The sequence below is a fragment of the Pieris rapae genome, chromosome 12 (assembly GCF_905147795.1).
Source record: "Pieris rapae chromosome 12, ilPieRapa1.1, whole genome shotgun sequence".
Taxonomy (NCBI): Eukaryota; Metazoa; Arthropoda; class Insecta; order Lepidoptera; family Pieridae; genus Pieris; species Pieris rapae.
This window is the reverse complement of record NC_059520.1, coordinates 2,988,675-3,008,289: the sequence shown is the minus strand read 5'-3', so window position 1 is coordinate 3,008,289 and position 19,615 is coordinate 2,988,675. Positions and strand designations below refer to the sequence as shown.

Sequence of the window (19,615 nt, the reverse complement as noted above, 5' to 3'; positions counted from 1 at the left end):
TAACCAGCATCATTTTGTAAGAAATCTGAAGGATGCGCCGGTCCTTTGTAAATAATCGTATTGATAACGTCAATTCTCAATGGTACCTAGTGTCCTAAAACATAAGGAATTACCTGTATGTTATGTATAACACTAAAATGTCTAATTATAAATAACTAAAATAAAAATAGATACCTCTAATCATACAGCACTAGACAATAACTGAATCATCTATTTTTAATAATATCACTATTGTATTAATGATATCAATTATCGTAAGGTTAATTCTACGAACAGCCTTTATTAGGAATGGTCCATTACTCCATTCAATTTTAACACAAGGCTGAAGTATGAACAGCCATAGAATATTAATGATTGGTGGCAACTGTATCAGATATCAATATGAAAATTCAATTTTCCTACGTCATAATTGCTGCAAATAAGTTCATTATCAGTGGCAGTTAGCTCAAGTTAATCAAATATGCGTGCACCGGTTTTGTTGTCAAAGATTCAAGGGTAGATCGTGGAACGGCGCATTCATTTACCGCCCACCGGCGCAGATGTACGTGTATGCTACGCTGAAACTTTTCCAAGTTTTCCACTGAACGCGCGAAGCTTGAAGCCGTGTAACGATAATTCGATTTTTAAATTATTCCAGTGAGTGACATGTGTGATTTCAAAAATGGAATAACAAGTGTGGTGTTGTGAAAATTTCAGTATGCAAGGTTAAAAATAATGTGCTATGTCAACTTTGGGTGCGTGATAATCGTTTCGCAAATAAGCCATAAGACAGCCGTCGTGCTGTTTGCTTCTTGTATGCCGTTTGTGTTAGCACAGAAGGCCTGATAAAGAACAAAGATTAATCTTATCTGCCGCGTTCAGGAGTTAAACAAAAATGGACACAAGGTATGTTTTCTTTCTTATTTTTGTTAGCGTATTTAAGTTCTTGCACTTTAGTTTACAATTACGGAACCAACCGAAATCTAATTGGTAATCAAACAGTACATACATCTACCAATTTGCATACGTACATAATTTAACGTTAAATTGAATTTACTAAACTACATTATACGGCTGTAGTCACAATCATCTGCACCACAAAATTTTCTTTATTTGTAAAATAATATAAATCTAAAAAAATTGTTGAAAATTCATTTCATGAAGGACAGAAAAGTATACGTTTTCAAAATTTTAAGATTGAAAAGAAATCGATATTTTATTGCTGTTAATAACGATTTTTATTAACTATTATTATTATAAATGACTGTAAGTGGGACAGTTAATGTTAATATTTACACATTTATATTTGATATCGTCTCTTGTTAACGTGACTTTAGAAAAAATAACAATAAATGTTGACTTACTAAATATATTGTTTTAACGATAAAGTCTGGGTTACATGAAAACGATTCAAACAAAACTAGAACGAGTTCAGAAATGTAGTAAAAGTGTTAGATAATAAAAAATATATTTGCAATAATTGTTATTACGTGTATAATAAAAATTAAGTTTTAAAAGTCCGTGCCAGTATAAATGAACATAGGAATTAGTTTATACGAATAGGATGTTTGAGGCTTATTTTTGTATTATAATGAGCCAATTCACCCTCAGATTCATGGGTTATGTGTACATGTCCAATAGAATATTTGATGATATAAATGACGCGAAAAATAAGTAACATTATTTAAAATTCGAAAGGTTAACGGCAGCTTAATGAAACTCCTAGCCGGTAGTTGTCATTAAATAAATATTATTAATGGCAAACATGAAAGTATTTTGTCTCTAGTGAAATACAATACTCAAAAACACTTACTAGAGAAAATATTGAACGCGTTACGTTGTGTTACGTTCCCTTTTATTTAGCCGATGTTCGATATGTTTTCACCCATATGCTTTCTATTAAGCGATGACATGATGTGCTTCTTCTGATGTTATCGAATCCGGTTTGTCGTCTAATGCTTATTGAATAATTAACATTACTTAAATTACCAATATATAAGTACCAATTCTTAAAAGGCCGGCAACGCGAGCCCTCTGGCTTTGAGAGTGTCCATGGGCGGCGGTATCACTTCATCACACATCACACACATTTCACAACATCAGGTGAGCCTCCTGCCCATTTGCCCCCTGTTCTTTAAAAAAAATGAGTATGAAAACTTTACCGATTTCATAAAATAGATTACTAGCGAATTGCTTCATACGTTATAAGAGACAAAACCGCGTGATAAGCTTAATTAACGATTGTAGTAGGGAGAATATTTTGAGAGCATTGCCTTGCGTTTGTTTATATTAAAATACTATTCTGAATCAGTATATTTATATTGGTGTTTTATTGGTGTATTAAATTATTCATTCCAATAAACGCCTCTGTTTTTAAACATGTTATGATTCTTGGTATCAAACATAAAAACTACACAAGGTAGCTCCGCCTTTTTGAAATTTGTATGATAATTAGATTATCACGGAGATAAAAACGTTCGGGATAATTTATGATTTTTTTTATATACGTCTGTAGTGTATAACGAAAAACACTTTTTAACGGATTATAGTTATGTATTATTGTATTTAAACTTATAATTATTTGTACATAATTTTAAATTTAAACCGACGTTTCGCGTTCTTTACAGCGTGCGTGGTCACGGTGACTGAAGACAAAGGTGTTAAATGTCAAAAAGTATTACAGCTGCAGAAAATGTTATGTTATCTGTATTTATTTCCCCGGAGTTGGTATCGACTAAAAGATGTAGGTAAGATGTAGGTATTATGTACAAATAATTATAAGTTTAAATACAATAATACATAACTATAATCCGTTAAAAAGTGTTTTTCTTTAAATGTGTAAAAGTTATGTTAATTAAGACAATACTACGTCTGTAGTGTCCAAGAATTTGCTAAATACTACGAATGTCGTCCATGATGGTCTCAATATATTCCACAACTCAACTTCCGGTCCAAATTGAGGCTGTATTTTGTTGATTAGATTGTATATTCAATTTAGATTTTGTTAATACGCATTCTTGCCTTTTTATTATTAAAGCTATTTCAAGTAATTTAAGAATTTGTGTTTTATATTCTTGTACATTAAGGAACTCGCAGCTCCTGTGGGTTTTCTTGTTTGATTCTTCTTTGATTAAATAATTGTATCTTTACATCTTAATATATATATTTCTAGTGTGCGTGTGTATGTGACTGAACTCCTCCTAAACGACTGGACCGATTTAGACGAAATTTTTTGTGTGTGTTCAAGGGGATCTGAGAATGGTTTAGATTCACAATTTTGTCCGCTGGACAATGTTTTTTTAATTAATTTTCAATTTATTAGTTGTTGTTGATTTTGGAATGTTTTACATTGGATCCGACAGACGGCGCTACCTACCATCGCAGTGTCAAATTTTAAGTAATATTCGAATTTTAATTTTAGTCTGTCCCGAAATTTAAAAAAAGTTTTGTTATCATTGTGTTATATCGTGTGTGACCATGTGCTGGATCGTTAGATATTGTCATAACATTTGAATAATAATTTTCATCAAAATGGCTTATTAAAAATTGAAATTTTGAAATTAAAGACGTGTAGACAGGACAACGTCTGTCGGATCCGCTAGTAATCTCGTATAGTTCCGTGTTGTGTCCACGAGAATGTAAGTGCGTGTTTTTATTTCACCATGCCTTCTGCTGATAGACGACAAAGCTATTTTCTTAATTTTACTATCATTAATTAACTATTACTGACTTAAGATGTCATTTGGAGCATGGTGTAATCGTTGCAGCTCCTTACAAACAGTGTATAAATGAAAAAACTTGGCAGTTAAAAGAATGGCGGAAAGTTTATTACCAGTTCTTCTCTTCCGTTCTACGCCCTTGAACTTGTAGTAAATGTAAAAATAGAAGCGTTTAATATGTTTTCTTTTTTGACGTTCACAAGTGTATATAGTGTTAGCATATATAAATTAATAATTGTGATTTTACTTAATTTATAAGAAATTACAGTTAGCACAGCACTATTTTGTAGTTTACATAAGATTTCAAACTTTTAAAACACATATATATGAATATAAATCAAATGAAGTAATGTTTATATCCTTTCAACTCCAGGTTACTGGATCTAAATAAATAAGGATGATAGATAACAAAAAAATAAATGAGTAATTCTTATAAAAATCCGGTGCAAAAATACCAATTATAATAGACTGTAATCAGAACATCAAACGCTATCTGTTAATTTTACGTCTCATTTGCCGAGCAAGTTCGGCAAACATTTCTCGAAACGTATGTTAAATTATGTAATGTACCTTTCATTATTAAAGTTTATTAAAACATGTTTTTTTATAATATGGGTAAAATGTCAATTTCAAAAAGTTTGTATAACAAAGTAGTTTTTATTACTATTTCTTACTGGGAAGCGCTCAGTTTGTACCTATAGTATATACTCCATAGCTTGTACTGACTGCAAGCGATAGGCGCCATCATTCAATTTATTATGTTGCATTAATTATTAGCATCATTACTGATTTAAGATATTAGAAACATTTGTATTTGAAGCAGGACATAACTATTATCATTAGTAGTATGATCCCATTATTTCCATGTTGATGATAGCTCAGCTGTCCTCTCCATGGGTCAGCTAATCTGCAGTGTTCGTACTTTTATTTCTGTATCTGTGGCATAACTATTTTCTTTAATATTTATTACATTTACCACAAACGATAACAAATGTTTAAAATTTACTAAAAAATTTGAACACATCTCTTGAAATTGTTTTCTTATATAGCAATACAAACGCATAATCCTTTGCACATTTCCTATTGTTTAGATTTATGTCATGTGAACATCATTATGTATTTGATTTCTCTATTTGCAAACATCTGTATTCAATAGTAGGATTCGTAGTAAGTAGTAAAAAAGTAGTTTCTTCACTATTTGTATGTAAATTAATAAAGGAGCAAATATATTTCTGCTTGTATGTTATAATTGTAGTCTTTTTGCTTAAGATTGTGCTTTCCATCTGGAATCTTTCAATTTCACTTCGAATCGATTAATAACGAAGATTAGAATAATTCAATCTATTTACTATTTTTGTGCCCAACGGGAAATTCAAATAAAATATTATGTTCATTTGAAACCTTTTAATATTACGAATACAATATTTTGAACAAAAAGGAAATCAACGTCAACTTGAAACTTAGAATAAAATATAGAAAATTTGCTTTACAAGTACTTTTGTATAAGGTAGAAAAAATATGAGAACGTAGCTGTTCTTGTTCTCAAAATCTCACACTAAACATACATACAATACTATACTATCATCACAGGTGTTAGGAACGATTACTTTAACACAGCGCAAGCTGTAAGCTCCAAGATACGTGGGCACAAGTTAATTGGATTACGGTCTGTGAGATTATGTCATTGTCACCTTACAGGAGATATATCATTTGAAATCGGGGAACCATTTGAGGAGAAAATATGATGATTGTTCAAATTAATTGGATAAGTTTCATTTAATATTATATAATTCCCAGGAGGATTATAGGAGGATATTATAGGATTCTTCTTATACTAGGAGTATTAGAAGAAAAAGTATTCAAAATTGTTCCATACAAATACGAATTATCTGCGCAATTCACCAATGTTTCGGGTTTTAGCCAACTATAATACAAATAAATAAATATATTCTGAGAGGCGAGAAGACATTGAATTTATTTAGCAGTTGTAATAATTTATTGAGTATAAAATTGTCGGTTGTTAATGTTTAATGCTAGTTTTTTTATCTATTACTATCTATTATTAGTACTTATGTTTTCTGTTATATATATATATATATATATAATATTTTATTTAATCTATTTTGGCTTTGATTATTGTTTTCTTTTATAATATTGATATGTGTAGCTGTGAGAATACTTATAAATAAATAAACGTTGGCAAAAGATGGCACCACCTGTATTAAACAGTTTAGTAGTGAACTCCTTGTTCAATTTTAGGAATGTCCATTTGTTATTGTAAATATTGGTTTCGTAACAAATCTGATATAGTTTTATACAAATAAGGGATTACCTACACCCACTTACATCCAAAATATTTCGTACATCCAAGTCGAATGATAGACTGTTAAATGATAATCATTTAAAAAATATCCTTATATCATTGACCTCGTACTAGAATATGAATTATGCTACAATGTTTGAATACACAAATCCAGGGAGAATTACATAATCCAAACAAATCTAGATGTTTCATGCTTTGAGCATATTATAGCATATTCAGCAGGCTACACTGCAGAATATGGTATTCTTATTTTACTTAAAATCTTTAATTTACTTAATATATCATTAATACATACATAAAACCAATACATAGAAATCGTCGATTTTATCTTTATGTTCGTGATTATTTAGAAAAAGTCACCAAGATAGCAGGTAGCCAGCACTCGTAGCGGCCTTGAATTTTAAGTATATTTTGTGTAAAATTTTGCAAAATTAAAAATAGATTTAATAACGTGAAACGCCAACAAGGTCAAGTGAAAACTTAAAGTGATGTCCAGTGCTTCAAGTCAAATTCGCTCAATAATAGAGTTAGTCTGTTTCAAGCTAAACAGACTAAGGGCCTGTTTCACAATGTCCGGATAAGTTCCAAATAAGCTATTTATTACTTATTATATCCTACATAAATAGTATTTTTGCGTTTCACGACTGTCAGATAGCGCTATTTGTCATGAAATGCCAAGTATCTTATTTGGAACTTTTATCTTTCGAATAATTTATGTGTTGCATAGCTATTTGGCACTTTATCCATACATTATGAAACCGGCCCTTACTCTATTATTGAGCGAATTTGAACATTATAAAATGAAATAAAATAAAAATAAAATATGTTTATTATGGAAAATAATATCCTTTGGCGTTGCGTAGAGATCTGGGTTCACTCTGCATCTTCTACCGCATTTACCATGGAGAGTGTTCAGAGAAGTTGTTCGGATTAATACCTGCAGCTAAGCTTCATCATCGGACGTCGAGGCAGAATACGAAATTCACCTCGATGTCCGCCGTTCCACAACTGCGCGTTTTTCGTTTTTAACGCGTTTTCAAGGCAGTTTTTGCCGCGCACCACCACCTTGTGGAGTATTTCCGATCCAATTCGACTTAGGGTCCTTCAAGAAAAGGGCGTACACATTCTTAAAAGGCCGGCAACGCACTCGCGAGCCCTCTAGCATCGAGAGTGTCCATGGGCGGTGGTATCACTTAACATCAGGTGAAGGCTCACCTGCCCGTTTTCCCCCTGTTCTAAAAACCAAAACCAAAACAAAACTAAGCCTAGTGCTAGCCTAGCTTAGTCCTCCAGGCAAGAGAAAACAGCACCACAAGACAGCAAGTACATGAAACGAAATGAAATAAATTACTATGGCATATTTTTTTACTAATTTGTCTTAGACAGTCGAATGAAATTTTTAAATCACATTTTAAACCTATGCAATGAAATTCCTACACTTCAAGAAGTAATTTATTACATTGTCTGTGGCAATACTTAATCTTCGTCGTAACCAAGCTGAAAGAAGTTTTGTCTGTTTTTTAATTAAATAACTGGTTAATGTTATCAATTTTTTTACAAAAAGTTTTTTTCATAGAACAGGGGGCTTACCAATTCTTAAAAGGCCGGCAACGCACTCGCGAACTCTTTTTGGTATCATTTAACATCCATAAAGGAACACAGGGCATATGATGGTAATGATACTGACTCGCGAGAGGGTTGCCGGTCTATTAAGAATTGGCACGGTCTTATCGTCAGGGACCCTAAGTCGAATTGGTTCGGAAATACTTTAGTGGGTAGCAGTAACTTTGGTGGTGATACCCGGAAAAAAGATCTTTAAAATCGCTCAGCTGAATAAAATAAGTCTTAATTAGACATGCTGTGTTTGAGCGCGCATCAATTGGTTGAATATTACACTCAATGGACAACAGGCAATTCGCGTGGGGTGATATGGTAGAATGGTTATTAAAAGATAAATGTATGTGAAAAATAGGTGTGCTTTCTGACATTATTAATAGTTCCCCAAAAAAAATAATTGATACGTTTTAATACTTGAATAATAGTTTGCTTGAATCGGTGGTGTATTTTTGATATAATCGTTCCATCTAATTATGTTTCTATTCCGTATATTTTGTCGCTCTCAGTAATTAAATACAAAAGACGCAGTCAAATGTAAACGACTGCAAATCTCACTGTATTCAGCTCACAAAATTTCCAATTTTTGATTTTTGTTTTACGGTCACATAATAAGAACGTTTACCACTTCATTATATCCTTGTAAGTTCAGGTGCACCTACTTTGCATACCACCCTTTGTTTTGCCCTAGTTAACTACGTTCCCTTATTCACAAAGTTAGAAATACATACACGTGTCTAGAGTCTATCTATCTATCTAGATAGATATACTTGCCGTAGTCTGAATGTCCGTAGTTTGAAAGTAATTAGCTTTATATAAAAAAAATACATATATACATAAATTTTTCTTCGGTTTTTTGTAGTTGGTTTCGCTTATGTAATGTTTTGTAAGTATTTATATATATCTTATATCTTTAAACGAGCAATCCTTGTATATATATTTGGAATCTTGGAATCGGCGATACGATTATAATGAAAGTTAGTATACGGGGCGTTTCGAGGGCGATAAATCGATCTAGCTAGGAATAATTTCTAGAAAATGTCATTTTATTATGTATTTTTATATGAAACTAATTGCAATCATGATTTTTTTCTTTAAATAGTTACCAGTTCATATTTTTTTATTATTCTGTCGGTATGATCGAAAAATATTATTCATATTTTCATCATTTTATTAGCATGTAATTCGTACTTAAATATAATTTCCAAAAACACAGTTTATAAAAAAAAATTAACCGAGCATTGTTCCAGGTACTAGATATATTAAAATATTAGATGTGATTATTTTAATTTAAATCCCGCAAGCTACAACAATATACAATTTACAATAACTTTACTTAATTGGATAACGTCGATAAATGCCGTCACAAGGGAATGATTATTATTATCATTTTGGAGGAGGAATCGTAATTCCTCCAAACTAAAGAAAGGATTTTCGTGAAATCTAACCACTGCCAGGAAGGCGCGTAGGCCGGTGGAGTGGCAAGTTGTATGTCACCCACCGTAATAACTTTGTTAGCGTTTCAGCGTATATTGTAGTGATTGATAGGCATAGATTCGCGACATCATAATTATTAATAATTTTTCGACACTTTTCCAACGCCAATTCCAACCAATAATAATAATAATTAATAATATTCATTTAGGTAACTTAATGAATGTCAAAAAAAAAATACATTAAATGCTTCTAATTTTACATTTACTGCCAGTTCTTAGTAAATGTATTGGTTCAAGGAAATGACGGCTTAAATGAGAACTTCCATAATATTCAATGTCTACGCAATAAAATTCGTGATCTATAAAATTATACGCCTGTCACATGACTATGTTTAGTATATATTAGTATGACTTTTAAATTAAGGTTGAAGTTATGTTTATCATAGAATTTTCCGTATTTGTACTATAATTATCTCTATAAACAAGCTAGTAAATAGTGATGAAATTTGGTTTCATTAACATATTCTTAATAATTTTGAGGTTCTATATCATTTATGCGTGATTCGCAACCATGATATCGTGCATTTGAAACCCTTTTTATATTATATAAGTTTCCCATTAACCCGACTCTTGTGGTGCGGGACCTTATTTTACATATATATACATACATATATTAGGAATATATATATATACTAGCTGCCCCGCAAACGTCGTTTTGCCATGTATATCATTTATAATTAAAAAATATGGGTCAATCGTAGAGGGGTGAAAATTAGGGGTTATATTTATTTACTAATGCTGTATCATAAAAAAACCTAGGGGGATGAAAAATAGATGTCCTATAATATTATATAGTTTTGCCTATAACATAGCCTGTTATTTCAGATAAAATTAAACACATTTATATTTCTATCATCTCTTTCTCTTTTGCGTTTATTATAGTTCGGGTATCAGTTTAGTTACTTAATTTACTTAAGTTTGTTTATTTTTATGGCAACATCTTACCATAGTTGTTCATCTTTAATTTTTTATCTATTAATTAATTCCTATTAATAAAATCTACAACGTTAAACGCTTACAGTGTAATAATTTTACGGGTAAAATTAATTATAGTTTTTTACAAATTGAAAAAAGATAAAGTCAGTTCGTCGGATTCGTGTTCTTTTAAAGTCGTCATATGATCGTTCAGTCACAAAGGAATTGGTGTGATTTAAATTTAATTGTTATCAGTTACTTGCTTAATCATATGAATAATATAAAATATACGTTAGTTAAAATTTGTAAAAGGATTTATAGTATTATAATAAAAACTGTACTTTTATTAAAACTATTGAATAGCCTTTTCCGGCAGAATAGCTCACATACTTTGACGTGGGCGTGAAAGCTGTTTATTTTTATCCCTGGAAACGTTTTATCACAATACTAGCCATTGACAGCTTTGTTGGCGTATAAGTGATGGTCTTAAGAATTAATGATTTATTTACTGTACAAAACCTTTTAATACAGTCCTTACTTCAATGACTTTTCATAAAGGCTTCCCTTGTGGGGTGTGTATATTCAAAATACGATGATGCGTGCCTTGGTGATTTAATATTCAATTGTGTAAAACATGTTTTAGTCGGATGAAGTGGCTTATGATGTAGGTGATAAAAAAAGATATCTGATCAATATTTATAATACTTTAAAAACTTTTATTAGATTATAGATATTTAACATTCGAAAGTGTCACTACTATACAATACTTACAGGCTCTATTAAAGGGGAACAGTGTTGGCCTAGTGGCTTCATCGTGCGACTCTCATACCTGAGGTCGTAGGTTCGATCCCCGGCTGTGCATCAATGTAGTTTCTTTCTATCTGCGTATTTAACATTTGCTCGAACGGTGAAGGAAAACATCGTGAGGACACCGACATGTCTTCGACCCAAAAAGTCGACGACGAATGTCAGGCACTGGAAGCTGATCACCTACTCGCCTATTAGATTTAAAAATGATCATGAATCAGATTCAGAAATCTGAGGCCAAGACCTGAAGAGGTTGTAGCGCCACTGATTTATTTTTATTAAGGGGGAGACACTCTGTTCTTATCCATTATTTGACTTAAACTCTGCACTTAAGACTAACGAGCACTCACATTAATATCTTAATTCGAATAGTTTTGTCCTTATCTATCTCACTGGGCCCGTAATGTGAAGTTGAATAGCTTCGACATTCCCGTGTTGAAGGAGCCTTTGTTCGTGGGTTCCAGCAATCTTTTAGATTCTGGAGACCACGTCTACATTATAGTCCATATGCAGGTTGTCGTCGCGACTGGTATAAATCATCCATCTAATTTATTAAAATACTATAAAACTACGTTAAGAATATTAATTTCCACATATTTTTAATTTTTTACTCATTTGGAACTTGATTTTCATATTTAATTTTAAGAGAGAATTTTATTTATTTGAAAGGAAAATTAATAGGATTTTCTTGCACCTTACTTTTGAGTTTCATTTAATTAAACAACCAAAAGGGCGGGAGGCTCATCGGATAGCTATGATACCCCTTCAGTGATACCCAGCAACACACATGATTGAAGGCTTTCTAATGCGTTGCCGGCCATTTAATTACGCTCTTTTCTTGAAGGAACCTTAGTGTAATTGGTTCATAATTCTTTTTCAATGGTCAGCATGTTCTTACTCTCTTTTAGAATGCTATCACTCCGCAGTTTCACATACAATCGTCAACGATTAATTATCGTAACGTATAAGATAATCTTACGATTATATAAAATTAAAAAAGGCTCTGAGTGTATACTCAGTGTATTTAAACAGTTTAATATACTTAAAATCAAATATGCACCAATATTATAACACCTCTGAAAAAGACATTTTTACTTAAAATATTACATATAACTGATTGAACTGTATTGATAGTCCAGTAGGCAAGTCATTTTAAACTTCACAAAATAGATTTACCACAAAAACCATTGTTCATGTTGTTCCGTAGTTTTAATTTGATTGCACTACAAGTGATGGAAACTGGAATAGATAATGGCATGGATAGGTAATGGCAGGTTGGTACTTAAATAAAAGTACCTGATTGAACGGGTACTTATTTTTTTTTAAATTGAAAATTATATTTAGGTACGAATTAAATACTTATAAAATGATAAAATATGACAAATTTTTTTCGATGTTACCGACAGAATAAAATGATTTTTTTTAGAAAAGATTCCTAGCTAGATCTATTTATCGCCCCTGAAACCCCCCGTATACTAAATTTCATGAAAATCGTTAGAGTCTATTCCTAGATTCCAATTATATAATATATATTATACAAGAATTGCTCGTTTAAATATATTAGATATATATTAGTATCGCAACTCAAATTTAGATCACCGTATTCAAAACAACCCTAGGTTCGATTTTGGGCAAAGTTCGTTACTTACTTGCTCAAATCAGTTAATCATATATGTCTTTTCAATTCTTAATCAAAGATTTACTGTAATCCAATAATATAAAAGATCTGAATGAATGTGAAGTAGAAAATGGAAAGAGTACAAATATCTTTTGTTCTAAGAAAAGCTGAGAATGGCTTATTTTTTCGTAGCGACGAAGCTTAGTTCAAATGCGCTACGCATGACTTGTCTTACTAAAACTCAACCGGCTAGCGATGTTCTTGTTTCACGAATAGCGATATATTTCAGAAATATTTTTAAATTTTTCTCTGTTTTAATTATTATTGTAACATAACTTCAGTATAGTTAATATTGTAACACGCGATTTTCCCAGGCAGTTAACTTATAAAGAAAACCCTTTTTTATGAGTTAACTGCCTGAAAACTTTTGATAAATTTATAATTATGTTAAATAATTATAAGTTTGCAATAATACATAGCTTCAATCCGGTAAGAAGAGTTTTTTTAAATGTGTAAAAACAATGTTAATAAAAGGCAATACTGAGTTAACTTATATTTTCTAAGCTTTTTAAGTTGAACAATCGTGCAAGCGTAATTTTTTTACCACAGCCTTACCCTAACCTAAGGTCCTATCCAGAGGAATTGCTGTGGCAGTGTATCGGCTTAGACTGTGGGGCGCAGTGGAGAGTTTGAGCACTCAGGCGCGCCGGCGCCTAATAAAAATTAGTAACGTAAAATATTAAATTAATGTAATATGAAATGTATTGCTTGGCTTGCGATAAAATATATCGAGTAAATTTAAAAAAACATGTTCTATTTTCGTCATAAAATGAATTCAAAGTGTCAAAAATTGGCTATGTTTGGATTTTTTTCTATCGAGCGAAGTTATTTAAATTGTGTATCGATCAAAATGGATACATAAACTACTCAACACCACCATATATTTTTTCCGTTCGCCCTACATAAAAAACGATGACAAAAAATGGAAAGAAACAATCTAGTTTTCTGGAGTTTGACGATCAGATGGGTCCTTAAGCTAGGCTAGGTTTGATCACAAATTCAATTCTACAAAACACTCTATAAAAATATCTGGCAAAAGAAATAATTTAACATTTCTCTCAGTCTGAAAAGTATAAAAAAACGATATGTTAAGGGACCAAGACATCTGTCTGCACCATGTGTTGGTTTTGTCTTATTTTCGTCGGGAATATGAAACAATTTATAAACTTCTTACAGAAACTCGTTTCTTTTTGACGTTATCAAAGATATTTGTGTACTTGACCATCATTATTCACTATATTTTATTTTGTTTTATCTGATATCACGTCAGGTACTTATCAGACTTATCTTGGTTCTGTTAAAATATTTATATTTTCTATTATACAGATAAACTGGACAGCGGTTATAAAATGTAGGTTAGTAATCAGCAAACTTATTTTTATAGGAAAAGTGACTGAATAGCGTTGGCGAGTATTTAGATATTAGACCAAAAGTTTGACAAAAAAAATTAAATATAAAACTTATTATTATGATATTATATGACTTTATGAATATTAATATGACAATGCATGCCTATTTTTATCATTTATACTACAGTACTCCTCTTCTACCCGTTTTTTTTCATCAAGATGAATGACTGAATGTTTAATAAATCACTGGCGCTACCTTTTTAGGTCTAGAACTCAGATCTCTGTGTCTGTTTCATAATCATTTATCAACCTTAGAGTGAAGTAGGTGATCACCTCCTTCCTGACACATGCAGGCGATTTTTTTGGGTCGTAGGCAAGCCGGTTTTCTTAAGTTTTCTTTGACCGTTCGAAGGAAATTTAAATGCGCAACTGCAAAGAAAGTTGGTGCACAAATCGAACCTACGAATTCAAGGTTGCACGATAAAGCCACTAGGCCAACACTGCTCAATGATTTAAAGCAAATAAATTATTATGTATACAACAGGGGTTCCATGACACGAACTTGTGGAACCTCATGTGAGTTCGTAACAAACTATCAATGTTAAGTACAGACCAATAGTAAACTTTTCCAATGCAATATTATGGCAAAATTATTGATCTCGTAAATAGAAGTGTAGGTATGATTCCGCTCTATCCCAACGTTGTTTGCTCACGATACCAATGTGTACGAACAATGACGCAAGTTCAGGGGAATTATTTTCAACATTACATAACAATAATAGTACTATAAAAACGTTTGTTTTAGACAACAATTTGTAGCAAAAGCATTGGTATGAACAAAGAATATTTATGCCTGGATCTTTTTAGGAATTTAGTTCGTTGATGTTTGTTTATTAAGGTGTTAACAAATTGATCGAAGAAAATCTTAGAAGTATGTTATAGAATTTCCCGTGTCATAATTTGTTTAAACTTTTTGTATAAAATTGATAGTTAACCTAATTTACAGAGAAGTAGTCAGTAAAGATTTAACAAATATTATAAAAAAATGAATAGAAGTTTAATTAAAACAGTCAAAAGCGCATTTAAATATAAACGCGTTGAAAGCCTTCAAATTTTAATGAAAATCTATGCAAGGTTGTTTTATCTTTATTTGTTTCTGAAACTAAAACTTACCCTAGATTTAATCTAAGGTCAAAATGTGTTTTTATCTGAACTTAAAATTACACCAGTCATAAACAAAGTTAACTGCGTCAGGCTTTGTCGCAGTTATATTTGGAATTGGCAGTTGGTGCCTATTGTGTGATTTGTGACAGATTATCGTTGTAATATTATAATATGGTTACGTTTCATTACAAGATCAAATTTTTTATAAGTTTTTTTCCTACTTCTTTTCTCCAAAAGAAGAATTTATTTTCTCCTTGCTTATTGTTTAGGATTTTTAATAATACTCAAATATATTTTGCCATTCATTTTTATTTATATAGATATATATTACAGGTATCGCATCTGCAAAGCTATATAAACAGAATATTTTTATATACAAATTATGACATTTCTCGTGTGAATGGTTTATAGAATATTAATTAAGTAATAGATTGCTTCATTTATATAAACAAGGGAATTTACAATTAAGTTCAATAGAGTACATTGTTTTTTTTTTCATTGTTTTGAATTAATTAGTTCTCTTTATAGAGACAATATTAACGCCATAAATAATAAACGCATAACTTTCTTCTATATTTTGTAAAGTAGATTGATGGTTGGTGGAAATAATGATGGAAAATCATAACATTGAAAAGTCAAGGGAACTTCAACGTTCCTCATTAAAGCCGTCAACTGGAATCATTAAACCTTGCATGAAACGTGAAAGACGTTTTTGAAATAGTAAATAAGTATTTATATACCGACCAAAATTAAAAATTTAAGAATATTTTAAATTTTAATTATTTAAAGAAGTCTAAAATAAGATACTTAATCTTACATAATACGAGTTGTCAGACGATTATATCGAGAAGGGATTCATTGAGAGATTTATCTAAATTAATATTTTAATGAAATTATATTTCTTTTATTGATTATAGGCCATCTTTTAATCGACACAGTTCTCATTAAGATTACAACATTCACTTACACGGGATAATATACTAATACCATATTACTCATTTACCTAATTTTATATTACAATAGTAAAAAAACAAGGGACAACAAAAGACGTATTAGATAAAATACAGAAAATAAAATTGTTTTTAGAGTACCTAACACAACACGAAAGTAAGGAAAGGACAAAATAATAAATACCAGTAATTTAACAAATAACACATAAATCAATAATTTATTGTCACAGATAAAGAACGCCAAACGTCTCTTACTTACTCTTACTCATACTGTGTTGGTACTTGTGATCGCCGCAGCGGGACCATTCAATAGTTGAAACGTCAGCATACTCTTTCCATAATATTTTGTTATTTAGAGTCGGTAAGATTTTTGTAGAGAGACGACTTTTGACAACCTTTCTTTTTCGTAGAAAAACAACTACGGCTCGTTAATGAAACCAAGCGTTAACTGACATACCTAAAATCACAACTTTTACCAAATAAAATTTATTTTATATATCGCGCTACTGTGATGCCACTGTCATTAAATGCTTATAATATTTTATTTATGTGTTATTGTCTTAGACTGGATACATATTATATAAATTGATATTTTACGTATCACACAAAATTACTAAACTAAAACCACTTATAGGCAGATTTAGGTGAATATCAAAGTTACGCAATGTGTACGTCATTTAGTCGAGCCACATTCCTACTAAATGTAATAAAATAATGGGTACAGCAAGCAACAACAAAATTCCAAACATACGAACACTACAAAATAAATAAATAAAAGCACTATTTATACAAAAAAAAATTGACACAGAACTACTTAAATCTACATATAAATAATTTAAAAAAATTAAATAACTCTCCATGGTAGCTTATCACTTAAAAAATTAAGCCTCGTACAAATTATTTCAAAATGTCTATTAAGTATGAGGGTGTCAATATTTATCAATTACCATCTAAAATTCGTAATATTAGCGCGTTTAACAATTCAAAATACTATTAAATATAAAATAACATAGGGACGGCTGATGGCAAGGTTTATTTCGTTCATATATATGTATATATATAGTTTACATGTAAAAAAATATTTTTTTTTAATGAAAAAATGCAGTTCTTTAAACACTATACATCCCACAGCTTATAAATTAATAACGTCAAAGTCAAATCAGTTCAAAAGAGTTAATACTAGTTCAGTGGATTTGGCAATATTGCTGGATTTATAATTAACCGATTATTCAATGGTGACCCACTGGTTTGGTGATTCACTCCTCCACGGTTCGGTTTGCTTTATTTTAGTTCATCTGGTAGGATTTATCTGCCTTAAAATGATGACAAAAATGTTTTTTTTTATTGAAATATTAAGCTATTGCATAGATTTTATCGCAGGCATTGAATGTGGCGACCGAATCAAAAAATTCCGTAACGAAAATAACCTAACACACTATGACGCAATAAAGGAGCGCCCAATATGCATTAGAGCAGGATAGAACGCATACTGCGTCTCACATCTCTCTGACGAGATCGGTAACGTTAACGTAACGTAATCGCGGCCGGTACGCGCTAGACACAAGACAGACTATATAGGCTTGTTCGTCTGAGTCTGGTAGATTGAATTAATGTCAAAGAAAAAAAAATACTGCATAAATAAAAAATAAATGAACAATTACAATTGCATAGTTAGATAAAAAATGCTATGCAATAGCTTTATCGCGGCAGTCCCCGAGTGCCACACGTTTTTTTAGAGCTTTATGACACTATACGCGAGAAAAAATAAAGAAACACATGAAAAGGAAACAAAGGGATAAGCTAGTTAAAAACATAATATTTACATAAATAGACAAAAATGTTTCTGCCAAATTAGCTACTGACAGTTTAATACAACCTAACCAATTTAAATAGTAATAAAAAAAAACTATTCTGACTCAATATACGTCGGAAAGTAATTGCTTCTATAAAAATTAGATGTAACTGAAGCGGAAAAATGTTCGTGTTCATTTCTCGTTTACGAGATCTTCCTTAGATTGTGTGAAAATTGCTTTGATCAATAGAGGAAATATCAACCTCTGTTCAATTAAAGAGGCTTCTCTGATTTCAATATTTAATTTTCTTGGAATTTGATTGTCACTTTTTGATAGCTATATTCAGAAAGGATCATGATGTCTCCTAGATTCTGGGCGGGATCATGTTTCTTTGACCTTTTGAAATCATGTAAAACTTTATGATTTATTTTAGATTGTATTTAAACCTCTCTCCTTTTCTCTTTATTCACAAATCAGTTCTCAAACATCACACATCTTAAAATGAGGACAGGAAAAATGATGCGTTAAATTGCAATCATAATGATACGGTTCACAATCTATCGATAGTTTACAATCTTACGGTGACATATATATACATATATATATATATATATATATATATATTGTGTGAAAGTGACATGGGAAGTGATGAAGGAGCAGCGCTAACTATAAACTAATCATGCAACTTCCTCACAAGATTCAATATATATGTGTAGCCAGAAATCTCAAATCGTTTGGATCATTTGGTCAAAACTTATTTGGATTTATGCTTGATTATTTATTGATTGAAGATTAGGTCCAAACTAAAACGGTTATAGCGTCACTGGTAAATTTTATTTTTCTTATAAATACATACCTTTACCTATACCTTTCTTTTGAATCATTATTATATAATATTTGTTGCTCTATTGCGCACACTTTACACATAATAAATATTTGCCCTTAACAATTTCGCATTGGTGATTGGGATTTATAGTTATGAAGAATATGTGTGTGTATGTTTAAAACATGAAATTTGTTAAATTATAGCCTTGAGCTTTACCGTGTGACGGAATTCGGTTTAAAAGTGAAATATGATTCTGACTTTGAACATTAAATCAATGAAAATCCTCACGAATTTCACCTGAAAGTGTCCAGGGTACCTTAATAAATCTCCATAATGGCCGTATTTATAAAGCGCGATAAAGAAGAGTATTCTCGTGTGACAATTATATTAGACTTGGATTATTATCTGATATAGATTTTTTTTAATAGGACAGGGGGCTACGGACAGGAGGCTCACCTGATGTTAAGTGATACCGCCGCCCATGGACACTCTCAATGCCAGAGGGCTCGCGAGTGCGTTGCCGGCCTTTTAAGAATTAATAGTTTAAGCCATTTGATTAATAAACTATACCAGATAGAATAACAATAATTTTGTTAAAATAATTGTTTTGTGAGACATTAATTCTGTGGCATCCCAATAACATTACCGTGATTAGCAATTTGTATATTGTAATGTAAATTTTTGTGTCAAATGTCATCGATTCTTGTACTTGAAACATGCCGGTTTCCTCACGATACTTTCATTCGCGAGTGCGCAAAAACCGTAAGATTGACATATACTACAAAACGTCATTTGGTGCACAGTCAATGGATCGTTTGTTTGTTAGCATTGCAAAGGGCCCTAAAAAACTCGGCCTTTTAAAAAAATGAAATGTCTAAATTTAAGATTTTTCTAAAATTCGGTTAATAAGTAAGTAATAAGTAATTTACTACTGAATGTTTAAATTAAGAGCTTATGAAGAGAACTCAATTTAATCTGCAAGCATTTCATTTTTGTACAAGA

General features: G+C 31.2%; 1 protein-coding gene across 1 annotated transcript in view; it reads left to right on the top strand.

Annotated features, from left to right (window-relative positions):
* Positions 1-507: 507 nt before the first annotated feature.
* Positions 508-19,615, top strand: part of LOC110994673 (RYamide receptor) — a 38,942-nt gene continuing 19,834 nt past the window's right edge. Inside the window, exon 1 of the mRNA XM_022261468.2 lies at positions 508-885. Within this exon, the coding sequence (XP_022117160.2) occupies positions 875-885 (11 nt within the window). The 5' untranslated portion in view covers positions 508-874. The remainder of the gene's footprint in view (positions 886-19,615) is intronic.